General features: G+C 43.6%; 1 protein-coding gene across 5 annotated transcripts in view; it reads left to right on the top strand.

The window, feature by feature from the left end:
- Window positions 1-12651, top strand: part of i2c3 (Eukaryotic translation initiation factor 2C 3) — a 52102-nt gene that overhangs the window by 8022 nt on the left and 31429 nt on the right. For all 5 annotated transcript variants that reach the window (XM_014176829.2, XM_014176830.2, XM_014176828.2 and 2 more), the window contains 6 exon segments: window positions 9200-9371; window positions 9558-9678; window positions 9805-10013; window positions 10342-10478; window positions 10762-10896; window positions 11264-11351. In XM_014176829.2, the coding sequence (XP_014032304.1) occupies window positions 9200-9371; window positions 9558-9678; window positions 9805-10013; window positions 10342-10478; window positions 10762-10896; window positions 11264-11351 (862 nt within the window).

Genomic DNA, 12651 nt, shown 5'->3' with positions numbered 1-12651 from the left:
GAGAGCCTGTGACGTGACTTACGCTTTAGGACGTTAACAAGGCAACACTCCATCTTAACTCCTCCACATTTACTGGATTGGTTGAACAGTGCAGAAGAGAATCTCCCCTGACAGTATCTAGTTTCAAGCTTTTCTTTTACGCCTAAATTAGGTTTGTCGACGGCTGTCATAAGCAGGTGGCAAGCCCGTCAGGTGTGTCTAATTATCTCAAGCCCATGAGAGGCTGGCTGGCTGTTTGGGAGTTGCCTGCCTGCCTTCCACACCAGCTGGTGTCAAAGTTATTGAATAGTGCTTTTTTTTCACCTTTATTTAACTAGGCAAGTCAGTTAAGAACAAATGTTATTTTTTTACAATGACTGTCTACCCCTGCCAAACCCTCCCCTAACCCGGACGATACTGGGTCAATTGTTGCATGGAACTCTGTGTCCATGCGAAAATTGGCCCAGCATGGGACTCCCGATCACGGCCGGTTGTGATACAGCCCAGGATCGAACCAGGGTCTGTAGTAAAATCTCCAGCACTGAGATGCAGTCCCTTAGACCGCTGCGCCATTTGGCTCGCTTAATTATCAATCAATTCAGCATGAAAGCCACAAAGTCAATGAACTATCACCTAGGGGCAGCTGCTTTGTGAGAAAAATATTTGTTGGCATACTTTTGAGCTGTCAAAACCATTGAAACCAACCATGATTGGAGATGGATGATATGATTTGTGCTGTCTGCTATCTTAGCACTCATTCGACACAGTCTGGTGGATTGTCATGTTTTCCGATTTTATGCCAGTTTGATATCAAATCTTAATCTGTATCTGGTGTCTTAAATGAGGCCTGGGAGATACAGTGGGGGGTGAAAAGTATTTGATCCCCTGCTGATTTTGTACGTTTGCCCACTTACAAAGAAATTATCAGTCTATAATTTTAATGGTAAGTTTATTTGAACAGTGAGAGACAGAATAACAACAAAAAATCCTGAAAAACGCATGTCAAATTGTATAAAATGATTAGCATTTTAATGAGGGAAATAAGTATTTGACCCATCTGCAAAACATGACTTAGTACTTGGTGGCAAAACCCTTGTTGGCAATCACAGAGGTCAGACGTTTCTTGTAGTTGGCCACCAGGTTTGCACACATCTCAGGAGGGATTTTGTCCCACTCCTCTTTGCAGATCTTCTCCAAGTCATTAAGGTTTCGAGGCTGATGTTTGGCAACTCGAACCTTCAGCTCCCTCCACAGATTTTCTATGGGATTAAGGTCTGGAGACTGGCTAGGCCACTCCAGGGCCTTAATGTGCTTCTTCTTGAGCCACTCCTTTGTTGCCTTGGCTGTGTGTTTTGGGTCATTGTCATGCTGGAATACCCATCCACGACCCATTTTCAATGCCCTGGCTGAGGGAAGGAGGTTCTCACCCAAGATTTGACGGTACATGGCCCCGTCCATCGTCCCTTTGATGCGGTGAAGTTGTCCTGTCCCCTTAGCAGAAAAACACCCCCAAAGCATAATGTTTCCACCTCCATGTTTGACGGTGGCGATGGTGTTCTTGGGGTCATAGGCAGCATTCCTCCTCCTCCAAACACGGCGAGTTGAGTTGATGTCAAAGAGCTCTATTTTGGTCTCATCTGACCACAACACTTTCACCAGTTGTCCTCTGAGTCATTCAGATGTTCATTGGCAAACTTCAGACGGGCATGTATATGTATTCTTGAGCAGGGGGACCTTGCGGGTACTGCAGGATTTCAGTCCTTCACGGCGTAGTGTGTTACCAATTGTTTTCTTGGTGACTATGGTCCCAGCTGCCTTGAGATCATTGACAAGATCCTCCTGTGTAGTTCTGGGCTGATTCCTCACCGTTCTCATGATCATTGCCACTCCACGAGGTGAGATCTTGCATGGAGCCACAGGCCGAGGGATATTGACAGTTCTTTTGTGTTTCTTCCATTTGTGAATAATTGCACCAAATTTTGCCACCTTCTCACCAAGCTGCTTGGTGATGGTCTTGCAGCCCATTCCAGCCTTGTGTAGGTCTACAATCTTGTCCCTGACATCCTTGGAGAGCTCTTTGGTCTTGGCAATGGTGGAGAGTTTGGAATCTGATTGCTTCTGTTTACAGGTGTCTTTTTTACAGGTAACAAACTGAGATTAGGAGCACTCCCTTTAAGAGTGTGCTCCTAATCTCAGCTCGTTACCTGTATAAAAGACACCTGGGAGCCAGAAATCTTTCTGATTGAGAGGGGGTCAAATACTTATTTCCCTCATTAAAATGCAAATCAATTTATAACATTTTTGATGTGTTTTTCTGGATATTTTTGTTGTTATTCTGTCTCTCACTGTTGAAATAAACCTACCATTAAAATTATAGACTGATCCTTTCTTTGTCAGTGGGCAAACGTACAAAATCAGCAGGGGATCAAATACTTTTTTCCCCCCACTGTAAATGCCAAGTAAAGTTGCCTACTTCCTCCAAAGGACACTTTGTTGTACTGTATTTTAGTGGAATTAAAATATTTTGATACATTTTGCACCCACAAAATGACCCATGTGTGTTAACATGCCTTGAGAGTGGAGCCATAGATGTAGGATACAGCTGCTGAGTGCCTGTACCTGGCTGAACACTGGCACTCACTTTGATGATCTATGTTGTATAGGCTTACAACTTCCACATGGTGTTTGTCGTGTAGGTTCCGTATGTGGAAGCCAAGAGAGCCCATGATCCAGAGCTCTGTGTGGGTAGACTTGCAGCCTAAGTGTAAATGGAAGAGGATGAGAAATAAGAGGCAGTTAGCCATCCACACCTCCATTGCCGCCCAATCTTGTACACTCGGTTGTTTCTTGTTAGGTTTAGGTTCAGTAGCTAGCTAGTTGTTTAGTAGTGCAGTCAGTGTATGAGTTAAGGTTTGAGTGTATAGGCTAATTGTGTTCCTGGCTGGCAAAACCTTGCATTGTCCAACTCATGATTAGATCATCTTCTTTTGAGCTGGACCCTTGATTAGGTTGGTATGTGTGTCTGTTTTTCATCTTGTCAGCATGGTCTGTGTTGCCATGGAGAAGTGGCATCTACATGGGTGCTGTTGGCATGGCAATGACACACATGGGAGCGAGTGATAGACACTGGGGACACGGCATCACAGACAGTACAATCTGACTCTACAAAACCAACGTTACAATGTACATTTGTTGATTGCTAGACATATAAATACGATTATTTATTGTTACATTTGAAACAAGGTCTAGTTGTGGTCACAACCGGACTAGATTGTGAACGACTGTTGGCAGAATGCATTGCTTGACTGCCGTGAGGGTGATGAGCACAATATAATTTGAACTGCAGCACCCCAAACAATTCATTGTCTAGTTAGTTGAGCAGAGGCTGTGTATGTTTTGGCTCTACAAAGCTGTGTCCATCATAACATTCCATAATTAAATATTGCCCAATGCGATCAATTAACATGCAACAATTTCACTGAGTTACAGTTCATATAAGGGAATCAGTCAATTGAAATAAATTCATTAGGCCCTCGTCTATGGATTTCACATGACTTGGAATACTAATATGCATCTGTTGGTCACAGATACCTTAAAATAAAAAAGTAAGGGCATGGATCAGAAAACCAGTCACTATCTGGTGTGACCACCATTTGCCTCATGCAGCGTGCGAAGTTGCTGGATATTGGCGGAAATTGTAACTTGCTGTTGTACACGTCGATCCAGAGCATCCCAAACATGCTCAATGGGTGACGTCTGGTGAGTATGCAGGCCATGGAAAAACTGGGACATTTTCAGCTTCTAGGAATTGTGTACAGATCCTTGTGACATGGGGTTGTGCATTATCATGCTAAAACATGAGGTGATGACGGTGGATGAATAGCACACCAATGGGTCTCAGGATCTCGTCATGGTATCTCTGTGCATTCAAATTGCCATTGATAAAATACAATTGTGTTCGTTGTCCGTAGCTTATGCCTGCCCATACCATAACACCACCGCCACCATGGGGCGCACTGTTCACAATGTTGACATCAGCAAACTGCCCTCCCACACGATGCCATACACGCTATCTGCCATCTGCCCGGTACAGTTGAAACCGGGATTGATCTGTGAAGAGCACACTTCTTCAGCCTGCCAGTGGCCATCGAAGGTGAGCATTTGCCCACTAAAGTCAGGTATGCTGCCAAATTGCAGTCGACCGATTAATCGGAATGACCAATTAATTAGGGACGATTTCAAGTTTTCATAACAATCGGTTGTGGCCAATTTTAATTATTCTTTTTTTCTAACACCTTTATTTAAATAGGCAAGTCAGTTAAGAACACATTCTTATTTTCAATGACGGCCTAGGAACGGTGGGTTAACTGCCTTGTTCAGGGGCAGAACGACAGATTTTTACCTTGTCAGCTCGAGGATTCGTTTTTGCAACCTTCTGGTTACTAGTCCAACGCTCTAACCACCTTCCTTACATTGCACTCCACAAGGAGCCTGCGTGGCAGGCTGACTACCTGTTATGCGAGGGCAGCAAGAAGTCAAGGTAAGTTGCTAGCTAGCATTAAACTTATCTTATAAAAACAATCAATCTTAACATGATCACTAGTTAACCACATGGTTGATGATATTACTAGTTTATCTAGCGTGTCCTGCGTTGCATTTTTTCGATGCGGTGCCTGTTAATTTCTCATCGAATCACAGCCTACTTCGCCAAACGGGTGATGATTTAGCACTGTCGTTGCAGCAATGTGTACCTAACCATAAACATCAATGCCTTTCTTTAAAATCAATACACAAGTATATATTTTTAAACCTGCATATTTAGTTAATATTGCCTGCTATCATGAATTTCTTATAACTAGGGAAATTGTGTCACTTCTCTTGCGTTCCGTGCTAGCAGTCAGGGTATATGCAGCAGTTTGGGCCGCCTGGCTCGTTGCGAACTGTGTGAAGGCCATTTATTCCTAACAAAGACCGTAATTAATTTGCCAGAATTCTACATAATTATGACATAACATTGAAGGTTGTACAATGTAACAGTAATATTTAGACTTAGGGATGCCACCCGTTAGATAATATACGGAACGGTTCCGTATTTCACTGAAAGAATAAACGTTTTGTTTTCGAAATGCTAGTTTCCGGATTCGACCATATTAATGACCAAAGGCTCGTATTTCTGTGTGTTGTGTTATAATTAAGTCTATTATTTGATAGAGCAGTCTGACTGAGCGATGGTAGGCAGCAGCAGGCTCGTAATCATTCATTCAAACAGCACTTTCGTGCGTTTGCCAGGAGCTCTTCGCTGTGCTTCAAGCATTGAGCTGTTTATGACTTCAAGCCTATCAACTCCCGAGATTAGGCTGGTGTAACCGATGTAAAATGGCTAGCTAGTTAGCGAGGTGCGCGCTAATAGTGTTTTAAATGTCACTCGCTCTGAGACTTGGAGTAGTTGTTCCCCTTGCTCTGCAAGGGCCACGGCTTTTGTGGAGCGATGGGTAACGATGCTTCGAGGGTGGCTGTTGTCGATGTGTTCCTGGTTCGAGCCCAGGTAGGGGCAGAAGCTATACTGTTACACTGGCAATACTAAAGTGCCTATAAGAACATCCAATAGTCAATGGTATATGAAATACAAATGGTATAGAGAGAGAGAGATAGTCCTATAATAACTACAACCTAAAACTTCTTACCCGGTAATATTGAAGACTCATGTTAAAAGGAACCACCAGCTTTCATATGTTCTCATGTTCTGAGCAAGGAACTTAAACGTTAGCTTATTTACATGGCACATATTGCACTTTTACTTTCTTCTCCAACACTTTGTTTTTGCATTATTTAAACCAAATTGAACATGTTTCATTATTTATTTGAGGCTAAATTGATTTTATTGATGTATTATATTAAGTTAAAATAAGTGTTCATTCAGTATTGTTGAAATTGTCATTATTACAAAAAAAAGAAGAAATCGGCCGATTTATCGGTACCGGCTTTCTTGGGTCCTCCAATAATCGGTATCAGCGTTGGGGGGGAAAAAAGCATAATCGGTCGACCTCTGGTCAAGACCCTGGTGAGAACGACGAGCATGCAGATGAGCTTCCCTGAGTTTCTGACAGTTTGTGTAGAAATTCTTAAGTTGGGAAAACCCACAGTTTAATCAGCTGTCAGGTTTCTGGATATTGGTTGGTCTCAGATGAACCCGCAGGTGAAGAAGCCAGATGTGGAGGTCACGGGCTGGTGTGGTTACACGTGTCTGCAGTTGAGGCTGGGGATGTAAACAAATGAGAGAAATATGCTTTTTGTGCATATGGAACATTTCTGGGTTCTTTTATTTCAGCATATGAAAAATGGGACCAACACTTTACATGTTGCGTTTATATTTTTGTTCGGTGACGTTCTACAGACGCTACTGAGTATTCCCTACAATACTTTTACTCTGGTACCCAGAATAGTTTTTGCTCTATAAGCCAACATGTATTCCACCGATTCTAGTCGATTGCCAAACATTTCTGTAAAGAAAACAACCTTGCATGTTGTGTTTTATATTTTTGTTCAGTATATTTTGCCTGTGCACATACAGTGAGGGGGGGGAAAGTATTTGATCCCCTGCTGATTTTGTACGTTTGCCCACTGACAAAGAAATGATCAGTCTATAATTTTAATGGTAGGTTTATTTGAACAGTGAGAGACAGAATAACAACAAAAAAATCCAGAAAAACATGTCAAAAAGCACGTCAAAAATGTTATAAATTGATTTGCATTTTAATGAGGGAAATAAGTATTAGACCCCTTCTCAATCAGAAAGATTTCTGGCTCCCAGGTGTCTTTTATACAGGTAACGAGCTGAGATTAGGAGCACACTCTTAAAGGGAGTGCTCCTAATCTCAGTTTGTTACCTGTATAAAAGACAAATGTCCACATAAGCAATCAATCAACCAGATTCCAAACTCTCCACCATGGCCAAGACCAAAGAGCTCTTCAAGGATGTCAGGGACAAGATTGTAGACCTACACAAGGCTGGAATGGGCTACAAGACCATCGCCAAGCAGCTTGGTGAGAAGGTGACAACAGTTGGTGCGATTATTCGCAAATGGAAGAAACACAAAAGAGCTGTCAATCTCCCTCGGCCTGGGGCTCCATGCAAGATCTCACCTCGTGGGGAACGGTGAGGAATCAGCCCAGAACTACACGGGAGGATCTTGTCAATGATCTCAAGGCAGCTGGGACCATAGTCGCCAAGAAAACAATTGGTAACACACTACGCCATGAAGGACTGAAATCCTGCAGCGCCCGCAAGGTCCCCCTGCTCAAGAAAGCACATATACATGCCCGTCTGAAGTTTGCCAATGAACATCTGAAGGATTCAGAGGACAACTGGGTGAAAGTGTTGTGGTCAGATGAGACCAAAATGGAGCTCTTTGGCATCAACTCCACTCGCTGTGTTTGGAGGAGGAGGATTGCTGCCAATGACCCCAAGAACACTACCCCCACCGTCAAACATAGAGGTGGAAACATTATGCTTTGTGGGTGTTTTTATGCCAAGGGGACAGGACAACTTCACCGCATCAAAGGGACGTTGATGTTAAATCTTGGGTGAGAACCTCCTTCCCTCAGCCAGGGCATTGAAAATGGATCGTCGATGGGTATTCCAGCATGACAACGACCCAAAACACACGGCCAAGGCAACAAAGGAGTGGCTCAAGAAGAAGCACATTAAGGTCCTGGAGTGGCCTAGCCAGTCTCCAGACCTTAATCCCATAGAAAATCTGTGGAGGGAGCTGAAGGTTCGAGTTGCCAAATGTCAGCCTCAACCTTAATGACTTGGAGAAGATCTGCAAAGAGGAGTGGGACAAAATCCCTCCTGAGATGTGTGCAAACCTGGTGGCCAACTACAAGAAATGTCTGACCTCTGATTGCCAACAGGGGGTTTTCCACCAAGTACTACCGTAATTTCCGGACTATTGAGCGCACCCACTGAATTAAATAAATATATTTTGAACATAAATAAGCCGCACATGTCTATAAGCCGCAGGTGCCTACCGGTACATTGAAACAAATGAACTTTGCACAGGCTTTAACGAAACACGGCTTGTAACAAAAAAGAAAAATTTAGCAGTAAACAGTAGCCTACCAACAAAGTCATTGCTCCAGACCAAGCTCCCGTGCAGCAGCTCTATTTCCTTTCCCAACAGCCAGATCAATCGCCTTCAACTTGAAAGCTGCATCATATGCATTTCTCCGTGTCTTTGCCATGATGAGGGTGACAAAATGACTACCGTAATCAGAATGATGGGAAGTTTGAGCGCGCTCGATTTAATCTAAACAGTAAACAAAAAAGTTGTTTGACCTTAACCCATTCGTCAATTTCATTGGTCTAATGAAAGCTTCATGCCGCCAAAAAACTGAGCACGTCACAGAATGTGTTTTTTATTTTATTATTATAAAAAAAAAATTGAAAGCGGGAAAATCCATATATTAGCCGCGTCATTGTTTAAGCCGCGAGGTTCAAAGCGTGGGAAAAAAGTAGCGGCTTATAGTCCGGAAATTACGGTAAGTCATGTTTTGCAGAGGGGTCAAATACTTATTTCCCTCATTAAAATGCAAATCATTTTATAACATTTTTGATATGCGTTTTTCTGGATTTTTTTGTTGTTGTTATTCTGTCTCTCACTGTTCAAATAAACCTACCATTAAAATTATAGACTGATCATTTCTATGTCAGTGGGAAAACGTACAAAATCAGCAGGGGATCAAATACTTTTTTACCTCACTGCATATTACAGGCATTTGTTGGTTGGATCACCTCTCCTGAGTCACCGGAGGAGCGCGTGCTGTAGAATTCATTGAGGCCAGCAGGTCAAACGAACGACTAAAATTAACAAGTCACTCAGAAATACAAACCATGACTCTCGAGTCAGTAGAAAGAGTAGTTAAAAAAGAACGAATCCTTCACAAACTACACGTCACTAGTGTCATGTCTTTTGTGTGTGTGTGTGTGTGTGTGTGTCAGAGTAGTTAGTGTGTGGCTCATCTGAGTTGTAAGTGTGGGTAGTGTGTGGTTTTGTGATGTCATGGTTACCGGAGTAGTTTTCGACGAGGCTGTCATGAAAGCGCTTTGGTAGAGTATGGGTGTAGTGTGGCTGGCACACCCTTACTATACTCTCCAACAAAGTTTGTGTTAGTCAGGAGAATTCTCACTCACTCTTAACTCTCACCCTCCTCTCTCTAGGAGATGTTGGGGCCCAGGCCCTGTTCTCAGTTCCGCGGCGGCCTGGCTTTGGCACCATGGGGAAGCCTATCAAGCTTCTGGCCAATTGCTTCCAGGTGGATATCCCCAAGATGGACATCTACCTCTATGAAGTAGACATCAATCCCGAGAAGTGCCCGCGTCGCGTCAACAGGTATACAAGCTGCGCTTGATCAAACCCACAGACCTATCATATGTGTGAACATTCTCAAAACAACACAAACTGGCTGCAGATCTTTCATGTGATCACATGAACTGTACTCAGCATCACTTTACCCACATTAAAGACCAGGGTTATGGATCAGTGCTGGAGTGTCGATATATTTGTCTCTCCCTATAGGGAGGTGGTGGACTCCATGGTGAAGCACTTCAAGGTGACCATCTTTGGGGACCGAAGGCCAGTCTACGATGGGAAGAGGAGCCTCTACACAGCCAACCCCCTACCGGTCGCCACAGCAGGGGTGAGATACGCGCGCACACACACACAATAACATTTGTAGTGTAATTTACCATATTGAATGTCAGATGGGTGTTCTGGTGATTCATTGAGTTGCCATAGAAGTTCAAGCTATCTATATTCTCCTCAGGTGGATCTGGATGTCACCCTGCCAGGGGAGGGGGGTAAGGATCGCCCCTTCAAAGTGTCCATCAGGTTTGTGTCGCTAGTCAGCTGGCACCTGCTGCACGAGGTCCTGACAGGGCGCACCATGCCTGAGCCCTTGGAGCTGGACAAGCCCATCAGCACCAACCCTGTCCACGCTGTGGACGTGGTGCTGCGACACCTGCCCTCCATGAAGTGAGTCACTGCCGCCCTACTGGACAGCAGTGGCATTACAGATTTCTCTTTATGTATGGGCCTAGGAGTGTTCATGTACTATAGAACTGCTGTCAGAAGCTCTTTGCTGTGTTTTTCCAGATGTGGAACAAGCTATTCTGTTGGTTGTGTAATTTAAGAGTGTGTATTTATCAACACTCATAGTCCAGAATATAGTAGTAGTTTATAGTATAGATTCTTTCAAAAAAGATATACAACCTAATGAAGCTATGTCTTGAATAAAACATGAGTAGACTAATTCAATACATTTTCTGGCTGTGAAAGGTGACCCTCTCTTTCTTCTCCCTAGGTATACCCCAGTGGGGCGCTCATTCTTCTCCTCCCCTGAGGGTTACGACCATCCCCTGGGCGGGGGCAGGGAGGTGTGGTTCGGCTTCCACCAGTCGGTGCGGCCCGCCATGTGGAAGATGATGCTTAACATTGACGGTGAGGGCCTTTTCCCTTGACTGTAAGGAACATGGACAATAATAACGTATTCTTCACTGGTGGCAGGGACTTGTTTCTTTCCATGTTGTCTGGATGACAATGATGTAGCATCTCAGTCAGTCTCTGTCTGTGTTTAGTTGCATTTTGTTTAGTCAGTCATGTCTTTGATTGGAATTTACATATTCTAACTCTTGCTATTTGAATTTGGTTGTTGACTATCATAACATGGATCTTAAGCCGCATTCAAGTACCTTATTTTAATTTGACCACTTCTCCTCTGTAGTATCGGCCACGGCTTTCTACAAGGCCCAGCCGGTGATCCAGTTCATGTGTGAGGTCCTGGACATCCATAACATAGACGAGCAGCCCCGGCCCCTCACCGACTCCCACAGGGTAAAGTTCACCAAAGAGATCAAAGGTATGCAGAGTGACGTCACCACCACCACCCCAGGCACAACAATGCTAACTAACACTTTAATGGAACACATTGCTAGATTCCTTGCATCACTATTGAAATCCAGGGCTAATGTTTTTGTCATAACTTTGTTTTGGTTGTAGGGATATTGGTATTGTGATAGTTCACTCATTCCTTTCTGTATTGCTGAATCCTTTTTTACTGAACAAAAATATAAGCTCAACAATTGAAATAAATTCATTAGACCCTAATCTATGGATTTCACATGAATGGGCAGTCATGTGAAATACATAGATTAGGGCCATAATTAATTTTGAATGAATAGTTCTTCTCAAACATATGCACCTCCTCCGTGCTTTGCTGTGTCCAGGTCTGAAGGTGGAAGTGACCCACTGCGGGACGATGCGGAGGAAGTACAGAGTGTGTAACGTGACCCGCCGCCCTGCCAGCCACCAGACGTGAGTACCTATACACAGAGAGACAGGGATATGTGTAGTTTGGCGGCAAGCAGACCAGAAGTTAAGAACGTTGGCCCGGTAACCAAATCCCCAAGCCAACTAGGTGAAAAATCTGTCGATATGCCCTTAAGCAAGGCACTTAACCCTGATTGCTCCTCTAAGTTGCTCTGGATAAAATTTCAAATATCACAATGTAGGGTAACTGACACAGCCTGGACCGAAGCCTTGAATTGCCTCTAAATTGGACTAATGGGCAGCTTCCTGGATACAGAGATATATATTTTTATTTTTTATTTAACCAGGTAGGCCAATTGAGAACAAGTTCTCATTTACAACTGCGACCTGGCCAAGATGAAGCTAAGCAGTGCAACAAAATCAACAGCAGAGTTACACATGGAATAAACAAACGTACAGTCAATAACACAATAGAAAAATCTATGTACAGTGTGTGCAAATGTAGTAAGATTAGGGAGGTAAGGCAATAAATAGGCCATAGTGGTGAAATAATTACAATTTAGCATTAACACTGGAGTGATAGATGTGCAGATGATGATGTGCAAGTGGGGATACTGGGGTGCAAAAGAGCAAAAATAAATAACAATATGGGGATGAGGTAAGTTGGTGGGCTATTTACAGATGGGCTATGTACAGGTGCAGTGATCGGTAAGCTGCTCTGACAGCTGATGCTTAAAGTTAGTGAGGGAGATATGTCTTCAGCTTCAGTGATTTTTGCAATTCGTTCCAGTCATTGGCAGCAGAGAACTGGAAGGAAAGGCGACCAAAGGAAATGTTGGCTTTGGGGATGAACAGTGAAATATACCTGCTGGAGCGTGTGCTACGGGTGGGTGTTGCTATGGTGACCAGTGAGCAGAGATAAGGCGGGGCTTTACCTAGCAAAGACTTATAGATGACCTGGAGCTAGTGGGTTCGGCGACAAATATGAAGCGAGGGCCAGCCAACGAGAGCATACAGGTCGCAGTGGTGGGTAGTATATGGAGCTTTGGTGACAGAACGGATGGCACTGTGATAGACTACATCCAATTTGCTGAGTAGAGTATTGGAGGCTATTTTGTAAATGACATCGCCGAAGTCGAGGATCGGTAGGATGGTCAGTTTTACGAGGGTATGTTTGGCAGCATGAGTGAAGGATGCTTTGTTGCAAATAGGAAGCTGATTCTAGATATCATTTTTTATTGGAGATGCTTAATGTGAGTCTGGAAGGAGAGTTTACAGTCTAACCAGACACCTAGGTATTTGTAGTTGTCCACACATTCTAAGTCGGAACCGTCCAGAGTAGTGA

This window comes from Salmo salar, chromosome ssa27, assembly GCF_905237065.1.
Source record: "Salmo salar chromosome ssa27, Ssal_v3.1, whole genome shotgun sequence".
In the NCBI taxonomy this organism is placed as follows: Eukaryota; Metazoa; Chordata; class Actinopteri; order Salmoniformes; family Salmonidae; genus Salmo; species Salmo salar.
Note: the sequence above shows the minus strand (reverse complement) of the source record. Positions and strands in the feature narration are given on the sequence as shown.